Source organism: Balaenoptera borealis (assembly GCF_965194805.1).
Source record: "Balaenoptera borealis genome assembly, chromosome: X".
Classification (NCBI taxonomy): domain Eukaryota; kingdom Metazoa; phylum Chordata; class Mammalia; order Artiodactyla; family Balaenopteridae; genus Balaenoptera; species Balaenoptera borealis.
Genome location: NC_138881.1, coordinates 127,483,024 through 127,505,849, shown reverse-complemented (window position 1 = coordinate 127,505,849; position 22,826 = coordinate 127,483,024). Strand labels below are relative to the sequence as shown.

The following is a 22,826-nucleotide window of genomic DNA, read 5'->3' as shown; positions in this document are numbered from 1 at the left end:
GAAAAATGCATAAAAAGAGAAAAAGCTCAACAGGGCAGAGGCCGAGGGCAGGCCAGGGAGAGGCGGGGCCACTGAAAGGAGAACAGGGCTGAGGCCTGAGGGTCCCGTCCAGCCGGCCAGCTGTTGTTTAGTCTTTTGGTGCTCAGCTTCAGGCCGTCAGGCAGGTAAGGATCTAGAAAGTTCTGCCAGGGGAAGTGGCTGGGCCCAGACCCCTTTTCTGTTCACCAGCATCAGTTCAGGGACCCCTGGTCAGACCTGGGACACAATGGTGGCCTGACCAAGCTGTGGTGCCTGCCTGCAAAAAGCTTCCAGGCTGGGTCACGGAAAAGGGAGAAGCAAGAAAAGCAGGGCCAGGTCGGGAGCTCCGACTCCTTCTTGTTTTCCTGGGTGAGGTAGTTACAAATGGTTGCGAGCAGGAGACTGGAGAGAGCACGTGCCCTTCCAGACACGGGGAGTCGGTTTTGCTTGTCTGTTTGTTTGTTTTTTACTGTTTATTGGCGACATATTCAAACATCTCTGGATCGCCCCACTGTGCTTCAGCACCCCCGTCGCAGCTGGGGAGGAGGAGAAAGAGGGTCCAAACCACGTATAAAACATTGTGGTCCACGAAGGAAGTTAGTTGAAAAAGACCACATATTGCATGATTCTGCATGAAATGTCTAGAACAGGCAAACCTACAGGGACAAAAAGTAGATTCGTGGTTTCTCAGGGCCAGGGAGGATGGTGGTGGATAGAGCGGTGACAGCTAAAGGTATGAGTTTTCTTTTGGACGTGATGAAAATGTGCTAAAATTGACTGTGATGATGTATCATAGCCAATATAGTAAATAAAAACCATTGAACTGTACACATTAAATAGGTGAATTGTATGGTATGTAAATTTTATCTCCATAAAGCTGTTTAAAAATCTTTCAAATGAAAAAAAATGGGCACAAGGCACGCCCGTTGCCCAGGGAGCCAAGTCGCTTACTGAGTAAGGTTCCCTCTGTGAGGAGGGGACTGGGGCACGCCAGGGCCACACCGCACCAGAGGCTCAGGAAGGCTTCCTCGAGGAGATGACTTAGAGCAGACAAGTAGGGAAGAGGGACGTTGCTGGTGGAAGGCAGAGCCCAGGGCCAGGTGTGGAGGGCGTGTGGAGCAGGGACGCAATGAGGTGGGAAGGCCGAGTGGTGGGCCGGGCACGCTCCTGGAGGGAGGAACTTGGGGGCGGTGGTGAGGTGACACCCTGAGCCTTGGAGCTCTTTCCCGCAGTTGGAGGGTGCGTCTGGGGCGATATGTCCGTAAATACTGTTCTTGCGCCTGGAAGGCTCTTGTGTCTGTGGTTTGCAGTCTGCAATAAGCCATAACTGCACACCCGGCCCAAGGCCCACTGAGTCACTGGGCCTGGCCCTCTAATTTGGGGGCCACTCCCAGACCAGCCGGCCGGCACCTCAGTCCTGGGCCTCCCCCTCCCCTCCCTCTCCGCAGGCCTCAGCTCTCTCCGTGGCCGCGGTGCGGGAACAACCTGGACGCCAGCTTGAGCGGCGCTGAGAACAGCATGTCCCTGCTGGCCAGCAGAGCCGCAGCCTCCTGCCCTCTGGCCTTTCAGGGCTGCGAGGAGGCAGCAGGAGGCAGGGGAGGGCAGGCATGGGGGGCAAGGCAGGAAGGAAGAGCAGGCATTTCCTGAGGCCCCCGGGCCCCTGGAGGAGGCCGATGCACAGCTGTCTTAGCTCCACGAGAACCAGTGGCAGACAGGGCTGGCCGAGGGATTAGAGGTGGGGCCGGGGGAGGCGGGGGTGACCAGCGCCCTCTCCCAGCATGCCCTGCACCTCTGGGACACCGCTGGGCAGGCCCCCAAAGCCCCAGCCTGGACACTTCCCCCCAGGGACTTCGGAGGGCTGGGTGATCCTGCCGGCACCAGCCCGCCCCTCAGCCAAGAAATCCCAGCAGGCCCCTTGGCAGAAGACCCCTCTGCCAGAAGGAGCGAAGAACGCGGCCCTCTTGAGCCGAGAAGCAGCCTGGTGGCCGGCTCAGGCTTCCCGGGAAAGCGTCCTGCCCCGGGCCCCCGCCCCTGCCCCTGCCCGGTCCTCAGGCCACACCGCTGTGTCCCGGCACAGAGCAGCCAGCCCTCACCTAGGCCTTGTTGGGTCATTGCTGCCCCAGCCCGCAGCCCCAGAGCCCAGGGCAGGTGCTCAGAGGGAGTGGGGCAGGGGTGCGGGGCAGGCAGAAGCCAGCGGTGGTGGGGAGAGAAACGTGCAGGGCGGAAGGGGGCTGAGAGGAGGGGCGGCAGGGCTGGTGAGCAGCTGTGGGTCCACCCCAGGCAGGGCCATCTAAGCCTGTTGCCATCCTGTAGGCCTGTGTGTGGAGAAGGACCCGGAGTCAGCTGCAGCCCGTCCCCCTGGCTTGCAGCTGTTGGTGCCCTGGCTTCAAAGCAAGAAGGGGAGGCCCAGGACAGAAGCAGGGCACCCAGAGGGCAGGTCTCAAGCCTCTGATCCCCTGTGGGCACGAAACCCTGCCTTTGATGCGGGTCCCTGAAGGGCAGAGCCTGGGAGCCTGGGAGGTGGCCCAGTGGGCAGGGCTTCCAGAGGCTCAGAGGGAGCCCCTATAGAGGTGGCAGCAGCTGACAGAGATCCCCCCCACCCTGAGCTCCAGCCCACCCAGCTGCTCGGCCCATGAGTTTCTGGGGCCGAGAAAGAGCTGCCCGACCCTGACCTTCAGGGGCCGAGAAAGAGCTGCCCGACCCTGACCTTCAGGGGCCCTCTGCCAGCCCCCTTCCAGGGCCTCCCTGGCCTCCCTGCCCTGCTATGTCTGGCTGGTGCCCTGCTCGCTCCCCTCTGCCTCCGCTCATCACTCCCCTTGTCTGTTTTGGGCTCCCCACTCCTTTCTCAGGTCTCCCCTCTGCATCGTCTGTCCCTTCCCCGGGCACTGAGTCAATCAGCCTCAACTTCCGCTGGTGCCCCTCACCCTCCTGGAGCACCCCAGATGGGGCGCAGGGAGGAGTTCCGGGAGGAGGCGGCTCTGCAGTGGCGCCCTGGGGCTGCCTCCCACCCCTCCCTGGAGTGCTCCCACAGGGCTCTTGCACGGCCAGCCCAGAGCAAGGCATTGCCCACAGGAGCCCCCTTCCGCCTCCAGGACCAATTTCCAGGCAGGGACACATCACACACATACATCAAGGTCACTTCTTGAGCATGCCACCCTGCCTAGAACTCAGCTGAGATCCTGGAGAGGGCCCTCGAGGCTCCTAGGCGCTGCAGCCTCTGAACCCAAGCTGGCACCCCCGAATTCACGGCCTGCTGGTTTCATCCATCCCCAATCTCTGCACCCTCAGGGGCTGGGCAGGGGCAGGGCAGGGGCTAGGCCCACAGTCACTAGGGGGCTGCCCCTCCCACCTCACTGCTTCCTTGAGGCCAGAGTCATGACATCCTGGAGCCCCAAGGGGCAGCAGGTGTAACTTGTGCTCAGGGGACCCTCTGGATGCAGGGGGCCACTCTGGACGAGGATCATGTTAACGGGCTTAAGAGGGAGCCGAACGGCTGCGGAGCAGGCGAGCCTCCGCTCTCTGGAAGTTTACCAGCGCTGATGGCCGAGGCGTGGCTGGTGAAAGCTGGCACTCTCTATGCCAGAGCTTTTTTTGACCTTCCCCTGAGGACATAATCACACAGCGGCTCTCTGTCCCGGGCCGCCAGGGCTGTAATTTCAGGGCTCGAAGGGGGCTCCGTGGAGCCCCGGCCTGTGTCTAGCTATCTTTAGAGAGGCACGCTCTGGGTGTGGCCAGACGAGGGAAGCTGGACCAGGGGCCGTGCCACAGGGAGGCATCTGTGGGCCTCCTGCGAAGCCAGCAGGACACAGGGACGCCATGAAGCGCGGGGTCCCGTGGTCTTCCCCTGGGGGAGGCTGGCCCCCAGCAGCAGGGCCAGGAGGCTCCGGTGGGGGCTACGAGGGGGAGCAGGTGCAGGGCGAGGGGGCCAGGCAGTTTCTGGACTGGCCCCGCATGCCCGTCACGGTGGCACTGCTCACAGAGAGGGGGCCGGGGGGAGGTCCGGGCCCGGAGTGCATCCTTTGCCTTCCTCGCTGTCTTCCGCTGCTCCCTGGGCTTGTTTCTCCTGGAGGCCACGACGTGGGGTATGAGGCAGGAGGAAGGCTTGGAACCGGCTGTGCAGGGAGCCTCTCGAAGGCGTGGGCGGCGGGCCCTTGGGTAGGAGTGCTGGGGTCAAGGAGGAGGAGGAGGCGGGCTGGAGAAGAATTCGGTGGAGGTCAATGGACGGGACACTGGGATTGTGGCCGGGAGGGGCCCGAGGTCCCTGGGGGGAGTGGCCCAAGGTCCCTGTCCCCATTCTCTGCTCCTCGGTGACCCGCTCCTGGGTCCCACTGTCCCCGAGGACCTCCGTCTCGGTCCAGGGACTGATGAGTGCCTCGCTTTTTGCCTTTGCTTTTTGCCACCTGGACCTAGTCACCCCTACCCTGTTGTCACCACCATCACAACGATCACCACGAGGAACCCTTCGTCCTCCACCAGGACCAGTCTCGGCTGCACCGCACTTTCTCCCCTGGCTGGGGGTCTGTCCGGGGATGTCACTGGCTGCACTGCTGACCAGCCCCCACCCCGGGGCACGCCATGCTGCCACCGCCACCTCCCCGCTAGGACTGGAGGCCCTGGCCTCCAGCTGCTGGCACCCCCGGCCCTCTTGAGGAGTTGTCTGCCCACCTGCCAGCAGCTCCAAGGGCCCAGAGCTCCCCATCTGCAGTGGAATTAACCCAGAGGGCCTGCTCAGTAGGGAAGTGCGAGCAGCTGGGGGTGGGGTCGCCCAGCCTGAACTTCCTGTGCCTCCTGGCGGGGGCCTGACCTCTGAGTGCAGGGAGGGGGCTGGGGGCTGACTGCCCTGGAGCAGGGGGGCCGGGGCCAGGCAGCCAGACTGGGGAGGAGGGGTCGTGAGAGCTGGGAAAGCAGCGGGCCCTCCCCGTCAGGGCCAGCGCCTCAAGGGCTGCTGACCTCTGACCCAGTCCAAACAGGAAGTGCCATATCTGTGGGCCCAGGCCCCGGAGGAGAAGGAATGCAGCGATGAGTCCAAAGCAAACACTCCACCAGCTTCCCAGGCCTCTCCCCGCCCCCTTCCAGAGTCTGGCCTTTTCTCTGCTGAGAACTCAGGGAGGGGGGGGTGGGGGGGGGGACTGGCTACAGAATGGGACCGAAGCGAGACTCACGGTTCCCAGGCCCAGACCCCAGCCCGAGGCGCTGGCGGGGCAAGGTCTCGGCAGTGGGCACTTGGGGCCCTGCTTCCTTCACTGCGCCCGCATCCAGCGGCACTGAAGGCCAGGGCCCATCCCGCTCGGCCGCGTCCTCCGCGCCTGTCACTCGGCTGTCTTTCTCACCCCCATACCACCGTCCTTCTCCCTCCCCAGCACTGGGCGCGGTGACATCGTGAGCTGCCGAGGCTGACACACTGACCACACCCCGTTCCTGGGGGCCCCTCACACAGGCAGGGCAACTGTTCCAGGGGCCTCAGGGGGCTCCGCAGCTCCTGCGTCCCCACCCAGCACAGTTGATGGGTCCTGTCTTTAGGGCTCAGTGGACAGTCAGCAACTCCAGCCAGGGGGTGGTGACATGCTGTGTGCGTCCACTCCTGGGACAGGGATGCTTCCTGGACGAGAGGGTAGTGATGCTGGGACTTCAGGACCCTGGCCAGGGCGGGTGGGGGTGGGGAGGCTCTCGGAGAAACTTCTAGAACCAGGCCCTCTTAACCCCCTGCTGACAAGGCAGTGTCCAGGGTGTGGGCTCTGGGGGCTCCATGCACAATGGAGTGCCAGCGTGCACAGGCGGCTTAGATCCAGGAGGGAGGGAGGCTGGTGGAGGCAAGTGGGCTTGAATGAGATGCATTTATTACGTTCAAGTCCAAACCAGCGCCATGCCAGGCTGGGTCATTTACTAAGTGAAGGGGCCTCAGCAGTCAATGGGACATGGGCGCATCTGAAGCAGCAGGGTCTTCTAGATCTTTCTCCCAGTGGTGCAAAGATCAAGTGGAGCTGGGCCTGGGCTGCCCCGCCACCCACACAGTCCAAAAGAGCACAGGGCGGGGAAGACCGGTGGGGCTAGGCGGACTCCCCCTCCCCCTGCTGGGGCTGGAGGACCACGCTGTGGTAGGCCCGGATGCAGGAGAACGTGGTGGGTGGGATGCGGCGCCGGTCTATAAGGTTGTTCTCCAGGTGCGTGGAGATGAGGTTGGAGTCCTGGGCCACGCGTGTGTCGCAGATGGAATTCAGGGGCATGTGCCTGTGGAGTGGGGGTAGCAGGGCGGGGCAGAGGAGAAGAGACCCCAGAAAGGAGAGTCAGGCCTCAGGTGAGAGGAGAGAAAGAGGGGCCCGACAGCGAGGGGGGTGGTGAGACCAAGGCACAGACACCAGACCCAAGGTGGAGGGTCAGGCGGGTCGCTGCCACCACCTGCCGCCTGCCCACTCGGGGCTCGGCCCTTGTTGCTCTGGGCCAGAGCCCTCCCAACCTCCCCCCGCCCACCCCCTGCCCAGGTTCTGCTGTCTGCAGCCGTCCAGCTTGGCTGCCCGGGCCTGCCAGCCACTGGGTACAGGCTCCAGTCACGGCGACCAAGATGGGGAGGTGGGGGCGGTGAAGGATGCCCCCCGCAGTCCCGCCCTCAGCCTCTGAGGCCCTTGGGTGGCGAGCCCACAGGCCAGAGCACCCGGCCAACCTACCAGGCTGGGCCTCCGGGCCTCAGCCGAGCTTCCTCCTGGGCTGGCGGTAGGGACGCGGGTTGGGTGGGCTGGGGGGACAGCAGGACGGGCACAGGCCAGCAGCCCTACCTGATCTTGCTGTGGCTCAGGCGCAGCACCTGCAGTGCCCTGAGGCCCAGGAGGCCCTGTGGGACGGCCTGCAGCTGGCTGTGGTCCAGGAGCAGCTCGGCCAGGGAGGCTCGCAGGCCCAGGAAGGGCACGCCGTGGATGCCGTCCTCACGCAGGCTCTCGTGGGACAGATGCAGGACCTCCAGGCCCGGCTTCATGTGCGCGAACACGTAGCCGGGGATGCGCTCGATGCGGTTGTGGTGCAGCGTCAGGCGGCGGAGGCCCCGGGGCAAGAAGGAGGGCACGTGCACCAGCCGGTTGTACGACAAGTCCAAGGCCTCCAGCTTCCTGCGGGCCCGGGGGTTGGGGGGGGAGCTAGTGGCGCCCGGCAGAGACCACAGCAACAGCTGGAGCCCACAGTTGGGGTCCCTGGTCCACGCCCAAGAGGAGAGTGGGGATTTGCCCCCAGATGGCAGCTCCCAACAGCTGGCGAGCGCCAGGCCCCATCTGGCTCCTGTGCCCTCCTCTGTCCGCTGAGGCTGGGAAAAGGGGGTCTGAGGGGTCCTCCCTAGCTCACTGCAGGGCTGGCGAGGCTGGCTCTCGGTATGGAGATGGCAGATCCTGCTCCCCCTCCTAAACTTATACCTGACAGAGGAAGCCCAGGTGGAGGGGCCGGTGGTCTGGGGCAAGAGCTGTCGCCCCAGATGTCCCCACTCTGCGGTTCCTTGGCCTCACAGCCCTCTCCTCTTGTCCCTACGCTCTCTCATCCTCTTCCGGCCTCACCCAGGCCGAAGGCAAGCAGAAGACAGATGGGGAAGGACAGAAAAATAAGGCTCCAAGGGGTCAGGGCCGGGGAACCCTGAGGGATCAGGGAGGCAGGCAGTGAGCCCAGGTCACTCCATGGTGGGAAACCAGGAGCAGAGGGTGGTGATGCTTCTAGAACGGCTAGGAAAGTGGCTTCTCTCAGTGATATCCCCCAGCCCCTGTGGGTGGGGTCAGCCCTTCGGCCTTGGGATGGGAGCCGTCCTCAGTCCATGGGGGCGGGGGCTCCGGTGCCTCCCAAGCCTGCCGAGCCACCAGCCTGCTCCCCGTCTACCAGCTGGAGAAAAGCTGGGTGGCGCCAGCCCGGGCTTGACTGGCCGCCAGCCCCCTGCCCAGGCCCCGCGGCGGGAGTGGAACACGGCTGGGCGGCCCCTCCCTAGGCTGCTGTCTGCTTTCCTTTGCCCCCTTGGCAAGAGGGGGAGAGGAAAAAGGAATAATTAAACCCAAACGTCCTGGTAACTTTTTCCTGGAACACGAGGACGCAGGGCAGGAGGCTCCAGTCCCTGGAATGGCAGGTTGGACTGTCAACCCCTGCCTCCCCCCAGCCCCCAGCCCCCCACCCCTGCCCTGCCTCGGTGGTCTTCAGATCCCATGGATTGTACCTCCCCAGCCCTTCAGCTGCTCCCGGGGTCACATCCTGACTCCTTAAGCAGTGCCTGTAAGGGCCCCGTCTCCTCCTGGGCCCCTCCTGCCAGCGACCCGACTCAGCCGTCCAAATGAGATCATGGGGACTCATTCTGGACCCTTATTCCTGTAGTGGGGTGAATAGTGGCCCCCCAAAGATATGTCTACCCAGAACCTGTGAATGTGACCTTATTTGGCAAAAAGGTCTTTGTAGATGTAAGTGAAGGATCTTGAGATGAAATCATCCTGGTTTACGATGGGCAGTAAACGCAATGGTAGGTGTCCTTATAAGAGACGGAAGAAGAGAGACACAGACACAGAGGAGAAGACACGTGAAGACAAATGCAGAGACTGGAGGGATGTGGCCACAAGCCAAGCAGCACCTGGAGCCCCCAGAAGCTGAAAGAGGCAGGAAGGACCCTCCCCTAGAGCCTGCAGAGGGAGCACGGCCCTGCCACACCTTGATTTTGGACCTCTGACCTCCAGAACTGTGAGAACATAAATCTCTGTTGTTTGAAGCCACCCGCTTTGTGGTACTTTGTTATGGCTGCCCTAGGAAACTCACATGCCTTCTTCCCGTGGCTGCCATCTCTTCCATGCCCCTTCCTGCCCATGTGGCTTCCCACCACCCAGGCTGCCCCTCGATCTGGGCCCACGGCACCTCCAGGCATGGGCAGGGGAGGGGGTTTCTGTGGCCTTGGGGATTCTGTCGGGTGGGAGGGACAGAGGGAAATCTTGGAGGAGCAGGTGTGGCTGAGGGCCCAGGCCACCCTGAGCCCTGGGCAGGGAGGCAGGTGACCCAGGTGACCCACCAGAGAGCAGGCCTGAGCGACAGCGCCCTCCCTCAGCCCTCTCCGCCTTCCCTCCTGACTGTCTGCTTCCTTGGCGAGCATCCTCTCTCTCTGGACTCCACGGCTCGGCCCGTGGGGGCGGAGCTCGGGCGGTGCCAGGGTGGATGGCAGCACTCACGGGAGATCGATCCAAGCGCGGGGCGCCAGCCGGTCCTCCTGGAGCCGGTTGTTGCTGAGAACCAGCACGCCGAGGCTGCGGCTGCGGTTCAGCGTGTCCTCTGTCACCTCCTCGATGACGTTGGTGCCCAAGTGCAGCTCCTAGGGCCAGGGCTTGGAGTGAGCGGCCCACCCACCACTCGCTGGCAGCCTGGCCGGGTCCCCTGCCCCCTTCCACTGGGTCCCTCCGTCTCTGCCCCTCTCAGGGCCATGGCCAGCTGTGCAAAGGATCCCAGCGACACCCGCAAGCCCTGTCATGACTCTTCAGAGCCCCACAGGACACAGGCTCAGACAGTACCGCCAAGCACGGGGGATCATACGGCCCAGAGAGGCCATGAGCCGTGTGCAGGGACACCCAGCGGGTCCAGGACAGTCCTCGAGGCTCAATTTTGGGCTCCAGAAAGGTTAGGTCAGGCGGAGGAAAGGCCCTTTGGCGCTGAGGCCTTGTGGGTTTATGGTCAAAATTCCCCCCCCCCATGGGCAGCTCTACCCACCGGCCCGGCTGGCGTGGGCAGACGCTCCAGTCTTTCGGCCACAGCTTTGCCTGTTGTGGCCTCGGGGCTCCCAGCTCACCTGCAGGGAGGCTGGCAGGCCGGGCGGGATGGTCCGCAGCCGGTTCCGGTCCAGCCTCAGGTAGAGCAGGCTGCGTAGGGGTTGGAAGGCCAGGGGGGAGATGTTTCCATCGTGCAGCCGGTTCCCTTCCACCTCCAGCGTCAGCAGCTGGCTGAGCCCTGCGGACGGCGGGTGGAGGGGCAGGTGAGCTGACCGCCGAGCTCGGAAGGCCTGCTGGGAGCTGCCCACCGTAGCTCCAGAGACCCCCCGGCCCTCGGAGCCGGGGCCGCCTTCCTGGGCTGGTGCTCCCACCTCTGCCCTCCAGCCAGGCTGCCTTGGGCAGCCCCTGCCCTCGGCCTCCCTGGCTGCTCAGGCCCAGCGCCTTTGGCCCCTGTCCCCTGGGGCCTGCCCGCACCCCGGAAGCTGCTGCGCTGCAGGCCCTGCAGAAGGTTGTCGTTGAGTTTGAGTTCCTGCAGGGAGGCGGGCAAGGCCGGCACCGTGGACAGCGAGTTCCCATCCAGGTTCAGACGCTTCAGCCGCGTCAGACTCTAGGGGGTCGGAGGAGAAGAGAGCGCCGGAGACTGGGGTGCTGCTGGCTGGCGCTAGGCTTTCCAGGCATGGCTTTGGGCTCATCCTGCCCAGGGACCCCCTGTTTGGTTGCACTGGGGCTTCCTGGTTCCCTCTTGGAGCAGGCCTGTCTGGGGATTTCTGGGACTCCGCTAAGTTTCTCCCAGGAGTGCTGCTTCCTTGTGGGGCGCAGGGATCTGTGTTGCTCTCCATGCTCGCAGCTATGGACCGTGCTACCCCAGATCACCACAGCCCGCGGCGCTGGGTTTCTGCACAGCTCCGACTCCAGGTAGGGCAGGGAGGGGAGCAGAGGATGCCCGGGGCCCTCTTCCCCCGTCAAGCCCCGCGAGAGCAGGATGAGGGGCTGCGGCGCACCTTGAAGGCATGGGGGTGCAGGCCAAGGGCATCCAGCTTGTTCTTGCTCAAGTCCAGCCACTCCAGGTTGGGCAGTCCCAGGAACGCGTGGGCCGGGATCTTGGCAACTTCATTCTCTGTGCACACACGGGGCAGCCATTTTCCGGGCCCCTCTGTCACCCTCCCCTTTGCCACTCTGTACCTCCCCGACACGGGCCGGAGGCAGCAGTGACACACTCCTTGAAGGAGCTGGCTCTTCTGACTGTCCCAGGTCAGAGCCTCTCAGGTCAGAGGGGAGGTGGGCCGTCCCCAGGCGCGGTGGCGTGGCAGCCACAGTGGCCAAGGGCCCAAGGTGTACGGCCTTCTCACCCCTGCCGCGGGAGTGGGTGCAGGGAAGAGGGGACACCCACCTGCCAGGTAGAGCGTGGTCAGGCCGGGGTCGGACAGGGCAGGGACGTGTTTCATCTTGACGTTGCCACAGGCGATGGCCGCCTGGGCCAGGAGGCAGGAGGCCGGGAGGGAGGGCATGGCCTGCTCTATAGCGCCCGGGTCTGCAAGCCCACGCCTGCTTCCAGGCCTTTCCCGCCCACGACCTGTGGTCTCCGAGGTGCTGCTGCCACCTTGGCCTCGGTTGCGATCTTTCTTTTGACGCCAGCCTCCAGGGCTGGGTTGCTGGGAGGCCCCTGGAGGATGAGAGATGAGGCCCCAGCCTGGCCACATAGAAACAGGGGCCCGCCTAGGGGCAGGGGCTTGCCCAGGGCTCCCTGGGCCTGCCGGTGACTCGGCCAGCTGAGCTGGAACAACAGGCCACTGGGCCTCCTTCCCTTGGCACCAAGGGCAAAAGGCCCAAATCGGGGCCCTGAGGCTGGGGAAGGGGACCTGCCCTGGGAGAGTTCCCCACTTGCCCACACATGGGGCCGTTCAACTTGGGCACATTGAGAGCGGGGTGGGGTCTCAGTGGCTGGGGACGTTAGTATGATTGGTGGAGGTTGGCGCTTGCCTCGGCCACTTCACCCCCTGCAGGGCCCATCTGGGGGCTGCCTGTCCCAGCTGGTCCTCACCTTTGGGGGGCCTCCTAGGCTTCGGGCCCCTTTTCCTGGCTTCCTGGCCCCCTGCCTGCCTTCCCTGGCCCTCCTTGGCAGCCACTGCCCCCTCTTGGGCTCGGGGAGTCCTGGTTGCCTGCAAGGGCCTGAGCTCGGCAGCCCGGGGCCCCACTGCAGCTGTGGCCTGGAGATGGGACTGCACAGCGACGGCCCCGTTGTCGTGACCCTGCTCCTGCCCCCAGGCTGCTGGCCGCGTCGCCTTCCTCTGGGCCAGCCCGGGTCTGGTGGGGGCCTTCCAGCACGGGGCTGGGGGCTGGTTGGACGCTCTATGGGCTCCCTCCTCGGAGGTGGGCCGCAGCCATGGCCTGTCCAGCTGCCCGTCACTAGGCCTGTCCGGGCCGCCGTTCCCGGGGGTGGGTCGCACTCGACCTGCAGAAGAAGCCGGTGTGGGCTGGGGTGCCTGGACCGCTGCGTGGGGAAGAGGCAGCGCCTCCTTCCCGAGTGGGGGATCAGCCGCCGGCCGGCCCGCCTCCCTCCTTCTGTCCGCCCGGGCCTCACTTCTGCCTTTTTCTTCTCTCCTCAGGAGCTCTCAGCCTTCTGTCACCGACCCCCAAGGCCACCAAGTGTCAGAGATTCCCTGATCTCCTCCCCGATTTGTCATGGTCCCAGAGTGGGGGACCCCGAGCGGGAGAGGGGGGGGGGCAGAGAGAGCTCAGTGTCGAGGGCAGGATGAGTCGCCCTGCCCTGCCTGCCTCTCAGAACTCCTGGGGACCCTTCAGGCCTGCCGGGACAAGGCAGCGGCAGGTCCTTGGCTCACGAGGGTGGGCCCAGGGGAGCTTCAGTAGCCCTAGGCGGAGGGGCTGGGCCTGTTCCCGTGCCCCCCAGTTCCCTGTGGGTTCTTCCTGGGCAGGGAGGGGTGGGGCAGCCTCGGGAGATGAAGGGGTCGCTGCCACCTGGCGCAGTGTGCGGGTGGAGGTGGCGGCCCCAGTGGCGCTGCGAGAGCAGGTTGTTAGGGGCCAGGCGAGCCCCGGGGCCGCTCTGAGAGGCTTTCAGCCGCTGCAGAGCAGGGGCGGCGGCTCCCCTCCACCGCATGGAGCCCCTCCTTAAGCAGCACTGACCATGGGCCTGCCGTCTGCAGGGGGTGGGGGATTGGGTCCCCCACGGCCCCTCCCATCCCACCCCCGGGCCTGGGCGGGGCCCTCACTTCCGCGCCAGCTGCAGCGGCCCCTCCTAGGGGGCTGTCTCCCCTGCCCCGCCCCCACCCTGGGCCACCAGCGCAAGGGCCTCCCAGAGTCCGCAGTCCCCCCTCGCCCCCCAGGGAGGGTCCCTTGAGGCTCATGGGTCCCTCCTGGCCCTGAACCGAACACCCACGGGGGGCACCGCGTGGGCAGCCTCAGGGTGACCCGCTCGCTCTCCCTCTGCCCCCGCCCCGCGGGGTCCTGGTAGGGGGCAGGGTCCCGTCCTGCCAGCCTCCCTGCTGGTGCCCCCTACTCACCATCAGGGGGCCCAGACGGGCTGGGCGGCAGCGGCCGCAGGGTGGGCAGCCCTGTGGAGGTTGGCTGCACCGCGGGCTGTCTCAGGCCCGGCCCCTCCAGGGCAGCAGCCCACCCAGAGAGCCAGGACGGGGAACAGCGCGCTCTGCGTGGCCACCGTGCGCAGGCCGCCCGGGCCGGCGGAGGGGGTGAAGGGCTGGGAGGGGTGGCAGCGGCGGCCGCGGCAGGATGAGACATCAGGGGGGCGGCAAGCGACAGTCCGGATTCCTGAGCTACAGTGCTGGGAGCCTCCCCGACCCAGCCCGGCCCTTCCCCAGGAAGGCTCCCCCCAGCAAACGCCTCCCCGGGCCTGGGCCCCGACTCCCCCCAGGGTCCCCTGCTCCCACCTGAGGAGAAAGAGAGATTGATTTTCCTTTTCTGAGAAGCCTGTGTTCCTTCTCCACTGGCGCCGGCCCAGTGGCCCCCGTGAATGGGGCTTCTGTCTCCGCACACAGGGGACCTGTGAGGCCCACCGCAGAGCAGGCTGCCCACCCCAGGCTGCCAGGTCCTCCCTCGGCGGCTGGGGAAGGAGAGGGGCCGGGCCCCGAGAGCAAGCCGCAGGCCCCAGGACCTCCAGGGTCCTCGGGAGAGGGGGCAGGTGCCAGGGCCACCTGGGCAATGGCGACTCCGGCCCCTCTGCAGCCGGCCAAGCCTGTGAGCTTCCACCACAGGCGCCGATGCCGAGGCCTTCCAATTCCAGGGGACACAGAACACGGGGGCAGAGCTAGGCTCGCAAGCGTAGACCCCAGCCCCTGGGGCCCCGGTGCCCCCCGGGCACAGGCCTCGGGCCTCAGATGGGGCTGAGCTGCTGTTCCTTCCACTGGCTCCCTGCCCACCTCTGGGCTGCTTCCCTTCCTCCAGGCCTCCACTTCCCCCTCTGTAAGGCGGTGAGCAGCTATACCTCCTGAATGCCACCCCCATGCTCCCTCCCCCACATCGGCGTGTGTGTGGACCAGGGGCGGCCGGGTTCCGCGGGCACACTTGGCTTGGGGTGGCCTGGCAGTGACCTGGGTGAGGCCATCTCACCGGTTCCCCCAGACCTCTTGGCTGAGAGTTCCAGGCCTCAGTGTGACCGCCGCCCGAGACGCCCCTATGCCTCATGGGTGCCCTCTCAGGCAGAGGGGTACCTGTGGGTGGGGATGGGGCCTGAGAACAGGGGCTGTGGGCTGGAGCAAGAAGCAAAGAAGGGGTGTCTGACCACAGGCTCCCTGGCCTGCCCTCAGAGGGCCCCAGCCCCAGGCCCAGCTGTGGGAGCCGAGGGCGGGCGGGGGCTGGCAAAGAGGCCGGGTCTCACCACACGGCTCTTTGGGGCCAGCCTTGAGGAAGCTTTTCCTACAGCTCTGTCCAGCATTGACTTATGTTTGGAAGCGATCTTAAAAAATGAGTTAATTGTGGGCAAGGCTTGGGTGGAGGGGAGAGGGGGAGGGGAGTGAGGAGCAGGGCCAGGAAAGCTCGTGGACAGAGAGTGTCCCATAGCCATCTGGGGTTCAAGGTATCCGTCCGGGGCCACAGAGGAACGTGTGAGACCCAGGACGGGGCTGGAGGCAGGACACGGAGTCCCCCGCAAGTGGGTCTTCGTTGGGGTCCTCAGCGTTTGCCCACGTGGGTCTGGGGATCAGCCTGAGTCCCCAGTGCCAGATGTATTGCGGCCTGGGTGTGGCAGGGACACACAGGGTCTGCCGGCACCCCCCTCCCCTGTCCTGTCCAGGTCTCTGGTTTCAGGCCTGAACTTGGGACCACGCCGCACACAGCCCAGAGACAGAGACCGGCTGGCGTTTGAGAGCAAGCACCCTGGGAGCCAAGGATGAAGCCACCGTCTGCCTGTGTGCCCGTGGGTGACACAGGGTGTCCTGGACTGATGTTTTGCTAAAGCTGGGGGAGGGGGAGCACTTAGGCGTGCGAGTCTGGGGTTTGCCCAGGGGTCCTGGACGACCGAGCACGATCCCCCTCCCCCCTCGTACAAAAGGAACCGAGGGGGTAGGGCTTGCCCAACTCCGATGCCAGAGGCCAGGCCTCCTGCCTCCCGCCTCCTGGTCGGGCATTGCTTGAGGAGGTGGTAGGACCCAGCCTGATGTGGGACCCTGTAGATGGACTGCGGTGGGAGCCCTGGCTCTGACCCTCCCCCTGCCTAGGGATGGATTCTGGAATCCTGGCCCCCAACCCATTTCCCCTGTTCGCGCCGCTCCCCAGGCGCTGACTAAACATCCTGCCATCTGGTTCCCATTAGCAGGGCTGGAGGTGGGGGAGGCCTGCTCCCAGGTTTCTCTGGCACAGTGGCCTGGAGGAGGGAGGGACCCCCGCTCCTACCCACCTAGGCAGGAAGGGGCGAGGCCTGGAGTGCTCTCAGTTCCCCAGGTCCTGTGGAGTCCTGTCCTCGCTGCCCTTCCCCCACCGGGGGACCAGCGGCCACCTGGCCACCTACTCTGTCCAGTGTCAGGGTGCCTGACCATCGTGGGGACCTTGAAAGAACCCGCACAGAGCAAAGCCAGCTTGCAGGGGCCCAGCAGGACCAGAGGTGCCCTCCTGCCCTGCCCCTCCTGCACACAGAGCTTGGTCGTGGACTTGGGCTGAGACAGGCAGGGCCCCTGGCCAACACTAACCCTGAGCTTGGTGTCTGGAGCGCAGGGCGGGAGGGTTGTCAGGATTTTCCAGGAACCAGAGATGTAGCCTGGGGGTTGCTGGAAGGGTTTTGGGCTCACAACTCTGCCCTGGACGGCCTGGCCATGTGACGTCAGGAGGAAGCCTCCCTGCTCAGGGCCTCAGTTTCCCCATCTCAATGTGGTGGCTATGGGCTCCTTAGAAAGTTCTAGAATCTGAGAACTGGAAGGGGCCTAGAGAAGCTGCATAAGATGATCACGGTTGCTTCTGGCTGCACAATCACAGGGCTCTGAGGGCTAGGAAGGGACTCCCGCCCCTTCTCCTCCTGTCCTTCCCTTACACGTGGCCCACTGTCCACACACACTTGCCCCCCAAGAACACACATACCCTCACAAGTCAGGACACATACCCTCACAATCGGCAGCCCGGAGGATGCCAAAGCAATGCCCTTCGTTCGTCCCTTAAGCCTCCTTAGAACTGCACAGCGGAAAGCTCCCCTCCTGTCAGGGGAGGATTGGAGAATGGATTCTTTGCTCACAGAACATTCCTGAGCCCCTGTGGTGGGCCAGGCACCGTTCCCCGGCACAGCGTGCAGTACAATGGTGAACTACACGGCCAGCTCCCCTGTGCTCACAGAGCTGGCCGTCTAGTGGGGTGCACGAGGACCCCATCAGAAGGAAACGGGCTGCTCAGGGTGACTGCAGGAAGAAACACTTTCGACAGGGGATCAGATAAGGACTGTGAGAAAGTGACATTTGGGTGGAGACGTGACTGAAAAGGAGATAGCCACGCAAAAAGGGCTCCAGTAAGGAGCCCTCTGAAAAGGAGGGGCAGCAGTGCAAAGGCCCTGAGGCAGGAAAGGCTTTGGCCCAATTTGAGAACCAGCAAAGAGACCAGTGTAGCAGAGCGGGCTAAGTGAGGGGTGAGGGTGGGGAAGGGCAGGAGGGCCAGCTTGATAGGGCATCAGAGGGTGGCGGGTGGACTTTGCCTTTGACCTTGAAGGAAGCAGGGAGCCACTGTGGACTTCTGAGCAGAGGAGTCACACATGATCTCTTTAAAAAAAATTCGTATTGAAGTCTAGTTGATTTACGATGTTGTGTAAATTTCTGCTGTCCCGCAAAGTGACTCAGATATATATATATGTATATTCTTTCTTTCTTCATATTCTTTTCCATTACGGTTTATCACAGGGTATTGAATATAGTTCCCTGTGCTACACAGTAGGACCGTGTCTTTTATCCATCCTATATATAATAGTTTGCAGCTACTAATCCCAAACTCCCAATCCTTCCCTCCCTCTCCTCCCCCCACAGTGGCAACCACAAGTCTGTTCTCTATGTCTGTGAGTCTGTTTCTGTTTCATAGATATGTTCATTTGTGTCGTATTTTAGATTCCACATATAAGTGATATCATATGGTATTTGTCTTTCTCTTTCTGACTTACTTTGCTTAGTATGACAATCTCTAGGTCCATCCACGTCGCTGCAAATCCATGTTGCTGCAAAGAATTTCATTCCTTTTAATGGCTGAGTAATATTCCATTGTATATATGTACCACATCTTCTTTATCCATTCCTCTGTCGATGGGCATTTAGGTTGTTTGCATGTCTTGGCTATTGTGAATAGTGCTCCTATGAACATGGGGGGTGCATGTATATTTTCTAATTAGAGTTTTTGTCTTTTCCAATATATGGCCAGGAGCGGGATTGCTGGATCATATGGTAGTTCTGTTTTTAGTTTTTTAAGGAACCTCCATACTGTTCTCCATAGTGGCTGCACCAATTTACATTCCCACCAACAGTATAGGAGGATTCCCTTTTCTCCACACCCTCTCCAGCATTTACTGTTTGTAGACTTTTTGATGATGGCCATTCGGACTGGTGTGAGGTGGTACCTCATGGTAGTTTTGATTTACTTTTCTCTAATAATTAGTGATGATGAGAATCTTTTCATGTGCCTATTGCACATTTGTATGTCTTCTTTGGAGAATTGTCTATTTCGGTCTTCTGTACATTTTTCGGTTGGGTTGTTGGTTTTTTGGTTATTGAATTATATGAACTGCTTGTGTATTTTGGATACTAAGCCCTTGTCGGGCGCATCATTTGCAAATATTTTCTCCCAGTCCATAGGTTGTGATCTGACTTATATTGTAAAAGGGTCCCTCGGGCTACAGGGTGGAGCACAGACTTGTTGGGGGCACAAGGGCAGAAGGAGGGAGCCAGTGTGGAGGCAGCTGCACCCTCCATGGGAGAGGTCATCGTGTCTGGCCCAGGGTGGAGCGGGCTGGTGGGAGAAGTGGGTGGAGCCAGAACGCTGTGGGTGGAGTGAGCCTGGGGCAGAAGCTGGGGAGGCCAGCTCCTGACCTCTCAGGTGCGAGGTTGGTGATTAGACAGCCAAGCGGTAACATCTATAAGGCAGTTCTGCGTATGAATCTGGAGCTCAGGGCCAAGGTCTGTGCTGCCAGTCCTGCCCTCCTGCTGTCAGTCATTTGACAAGTTCACTGAGCCCCTCCTATGTACCAGGCCTTCTGCCAGGGCCCAGGGCAGAACAGTGGCTCTGCAGCCAAAGACACACCCTTGGGGTGACCCCCAGAGCAAGGGAACAGGCCTGCTCTTGCGCCTTCCACAATGTGTCCCAGTAACATCAAAGCCTGTGTATGTGTGCGTGTGTGTGTACGGATGTGCACATGGATGCCAGGTCTACCCATGATGGGGGGTATGTGGGAGGCTCCCTCCAGCACGTGTTTGGGCATCTATTGTATATAAATAAAGGTACAGTGTCCTTTCCCCTCTTCAAACTTGGAGAAGCAGAAAGCCAAACTTTCCATGCCCTCTTCCTGTTGCCAGCAGTTTCTCCTTAGAGAAAACCCATCTTGTTTTAATGCCTTTAAAACCTCAGAGGATCTGGTCCCAATTAAACAACTTTTCTTGCAGATGCTTTTGTGAAAACTAAATACATCAGGCGATCCGGACTCATGTGTCATGCTTCCTTGCTTGAGACCTGGCGCTCCTGAGCAAGCAAGCCATGGGGGGGAGGGGGGGAGGGCGCGGGGAGACACTAAGGCAGAGACAGAGAAAGAAGGAGGAAAAGGGAACACAGAACCCCAATGATGGCTGGGGATGCAGTGGTGGGTAGTAAGAAGCCCTGGCGGTCAGAGGAGAGAAGCCGGGGCCTTCAGCTGCTGGGCTGTGGGCATCCCTGGGGAGGGTGCCAGTGCAAGGTGGGCCGGAGGAGGTGGAAAGCAGCAAGAGTGGTTTGGGGGCAAAAAGGTCCCAGGTGGCCGATGTGGCTGGGTCGAGGGAGCAGGGCCATGGCCGGGATAGGGGCACGTGAAGGCCACTTTCCCATCCTCCTTCCCGTCTGAAATTCCAGATGGCTCTTGCCAATAACGTGGGCCCTGTTTGACTGCCTGTAGAAGTTGCCTCTGCCCCTCCAGGTGGGCATGGAGGGACCTCAGACACGGGACAGTCTGGGCAGACACTGGGGCTCGCGTGAGGGCTGGGGGCGAGGGAGAGGGAAGGCGAGGTCCACCGCCCGCCGCCGGCCCTCCCGAGTGGGCACGTTCACGTTCCAGTCCTGGCGCCCGCGTCTCCGGCTCCAGACGCATGTGACTCAGCCCCGCCGGCCTTGCCAAGCCGTCTAGACCCGAGCGTCTCCCCGAGGAAGGGGCCGTCCCGCCCGCCATTTCCTCCGCCGCCGCCCGGGGGCCGCCGAGCCCCCAGCGCATGTGCAGCCGCGCGTCCCCGCTTCGCCCGCGCCGCGTGCACGCGCCCCAGCTTGTTCACCCTTCGCTGCGCTGGGCGCGTGCGCCTGGATCGCCGGAGACCCTGAGCGCGAGGGCGCGAGCGGGGAGCCCCCAAACCCCCAGCGGCCCAGCCCGCCCCCCCCCTCGGAACCAACCCCCTCCCCGGTGGCTCACCCCGGGCTCCACCCGGGCCGGGAGCGCCCTGGTGGGGACAGCCCCGCCCACGCAGCCTGGCTGCGCCCGCACCCGCACCAGCGCCTTGGGCCGGGCCTCCAAGCGGTCCCGCAGACCCTCGCAGGCCCTCGGAGTGGGCTGGGATCCGATCCGGGTCCTGGGCATACGAAACGTGCTCTTGCAGGAGCTTGTGGCCTGGGAGCGGGTGGGGTCCTCTGGGCTCCGGAGGGCCCCTCAGCAGCAGGACATGGGGGCGGGGCCCTAAAGCAGGAGGTCCAGGGTCTGACCTGCTGTGAGGGCGGCCTTGCCTAGGTGTCCCACGGGCAGGGAGCCACCTGCCCCTCTCAAGGGCTGGCTCTTCAGCTGCCCCTACCTTGGGCTGCTGTGGTCCCTGCCCCAGCATAGGGGTCAGAAGCGACAGGAAGAGGAGGCCAAGGTCCCAGGGCGGCTTCTCCATCCTCTTGTGCCGGTAGTCTCTCAGTGTGGACACAGGCCTAGAATGAGAGCATTCCAGAACTGGCCGTCACCGGGCAGCTCCTAGGTTGACATTCTTTATCCGTCCAGTGCTAGACTCCCCCCAAGCCTACCCTCGTGGCAGGCCCACATCTGGCAGGCCCGTAGTGGCAGCTCTGGGGCCCTCCAGACTTAGGGCACCCCAGTAGCTTGTGCTTGGCCAGGACAGTCCCCAGGGCCTCTGGGAGGCTGAATGACAGCCACCCGAAGGAAAGTTGGTGTCATTCTTGTTCCCGGAAGAATCTGGGAAGAATTTGGGTCTCATTGTTCAGGTCAAAGTTTGGGGCCCCTGCAGCCTTGAGGCTCTTCCCAATCTCATTTGCAAGCGCCCCCCACTTTCCTGTCCTCTACCCCTCCTCCCATCTGCGCGAAGACGGTTTGTTTTTGAGTGGGCTTCCGGCTGGCACAGAGGGTGTGGGCTGGCTGCAAGCCCCGGGCACCTGGGTGGATGGTGACCAACAGCCCAGCCTGGCGGCTCAGTCTCAAGCAGATGAGAGAGGTCCGGGAAAGGGGAGCGGGGGAGAGGGAGGGGAGGGACAGCCCTCTCACTCTGCCTCTCCTGGAGAACCTTGAACTCAGACCATCCCATCCTCAGCCTGGCCTCATTACCCTGTATCATTTCTCCCCCAGATCCAATGCCAGGCCCTGCCACTTACTTCTCCCATAGGGCTTCTCATCCCATAGCTAACGGAATTCCTCCCCTGAAGTCTGTCTCTCTGCCTCTCTCTCTCACACACGCTCTCCACCTGCCTTTTCTTCAGGAGCCTGCATTTGGTGCTTGCCAGAGGATGTGGTGAGGAGTCCTTCAATCTCCTTTTCTTACTGGAGAATCTCAGGGGTGGGGAAAGTGGGGGCTGGAGGGACCCCCCCATCCCTCAAAAGCTCCCCTCTTTTGGAACAAGGCCTTCAACCCCTGTCAGATGCAGCAGAAGCCAATCTACCTTCTCTTCCTTGCTGGAGAGGTAAAACTTGAACTTCAGCTTTCTTTGACTGGCTGTTGGGGGGTCAGATTCCCCCAGCACCCTGGGGTCTGCTGCTAAAGGCAGCTGGAACGTCGGGGCTGAGATGCTCTAGGGGCCCTTCCTCTTGCCCGATGACCTGCGCACCTCTGCCCAACAGCACGCTGCTCCAGGGCAGGGAGGCCATGGGGTGAAGCCACCTGGTTGGCTATACATTTCTGTGCCCGAGGCACAAGGCGAGGTGCGTCACGTGGCTGGCTGCCTCAGCCACCACTGCTTGCTGCCAGCCCATCCCTGACACAGTGAAGCCAGTACCTGTCAACTGGTCTCATTTTCCAACCTGTTTTCCAAGCACTGACACATGGCCAAGTTTCCCCCATGATCAGGAGGTTGGCTCAGTGCTCGGGTCTGCTCAGGGCCCCACAGCCTCTGCTGACATCTGCCCCCCAGCTGCATCCCCTCCCAGGCGGAACTGTCCTTCGGCCCCATTTTCAGCCCCTGACCGGCCTAGGCCTCCCTCACAGAAGCCAGGGGCTCTGGGCAGGGATGCGCCCTACAGAGCTGTCCACCCCCTGCTCGCCGTAGCAAGCCGCCCCACATCCCTCCCTGCCTCCTTGAGCTTGCGTACGTCCCAGGACAGAGAGCTCCTCCTCCCTTCCCAGGCGGCCAGCTAGTGTTTAGACAGTACCCTCTGAGAGAAGCACTTCTTTGTATTGAGCTTGAGTCCACACTTCCAGAAGCTTCTACCGCTCGGCAGCCCTTTCTCCCCCCTCCCAGAGAGGCCCAGTAGTCTCTGTTCCCATCCCAACCTCCAGTCTTTCCGGTGGAGGAGGCCTGGGAGGCACCACGATTCGGGGGTGGGGAGGCTGCGGCCTGCTGCTGCGTCTTCAGCTGCCATTTCCATGAGCTTAGGGCTGGCCAGCGGGTTCTCCATGCACGGGATGAATCCCATGACCCTTTAAGATGGTCTTCTCCCGTCAAGGCCCTGACAATCCCTCCACGTCCCACCCTGTGCCATAGACAGAGCTGCTGAGTCGGGGAAGGGCTGTTTAGACTACTGGCTCCGTGGAGCTGGGTGGAGAAGGGGAATTTTCTTCCAGAATACACAGGGGCTGGTTTTTTCCCGATCCTCAGGAGCAGAGGATATGGGGAGGGTGGGGAAGGCCACCGCACTGCCATGGTTTCTCCCGCCAAATTCCCTAGTCCTAGGAAAGATCCACAGGAAAACCCACAAGAATTTGAACGTCTGAGCTGGGGCTGTGATGGAAATGAAATTTTTAAAAAAGAAAGAAAAACAAAAACAGAAAAAGGGGAAAAAAAAGATTTAAAAAAACAACCCAAAGACCCCTACAGCCTTCAGCTGCCAGAAGGGCCCAAGTCAGCAGCCACGTCGGAGCAGGAAGTGATCTTTAGGCGCTTTGCAAGTCTCTGGGTCCCTGGGTCCCTGGGCCGGGGCGTCCCTGCAGCTCAAGTTCAGAGGCTTTGTGTCCTCAGAATAGCTTGCAATTCCAAACCATTCAGTAGGGAATCAGGCCCTGCCCCGCAAGGCCAGGCTGGGGTCCCTTCCTG

At 62.6% G+C, this 22,826-nt stretch overlaps 1 protein-coding gene across 1 annotated transcript; it reads right to left on the bottom strand.

The window, feature by feature from the left end:
• Positions 1-5,838: 5,838 nt before the first annotated feature.
• Positions 5,839-22,209, bottom strand: LOC309620186 (uncharacterized protein; the record flags this gene model as incomplete). The annotated part of the gene is made up of 15 exons (XM_082376238.1): positions 5,839-6,246; positions 6,789-7,115; positions 8,779-8,919; positions 9,183-9,322; positions 9,794-9,951; positions 10,188-10,320; positions 10,715-10,830; positions 11,104-11,376; positions 11,755-12,165; positions 13,232-13,325; positions 14,295-14,395; positions 19,498-19,693; positions 19,786-19,980; positions 20,159-20,279; positions 22,067-22,209. The coding sequence occupies 15 exons, from the start codon at positions 22,207-22,209 to the stop codon at positions 6,066-6,068; spliced, it is 2,730 nt and encodes a 909-aa protein (XP_082232364.1). The 3' UTR covers positions 5,839-6,065.
• Positions 22,210-22,826: the final 617 nt, after the last annotated feature.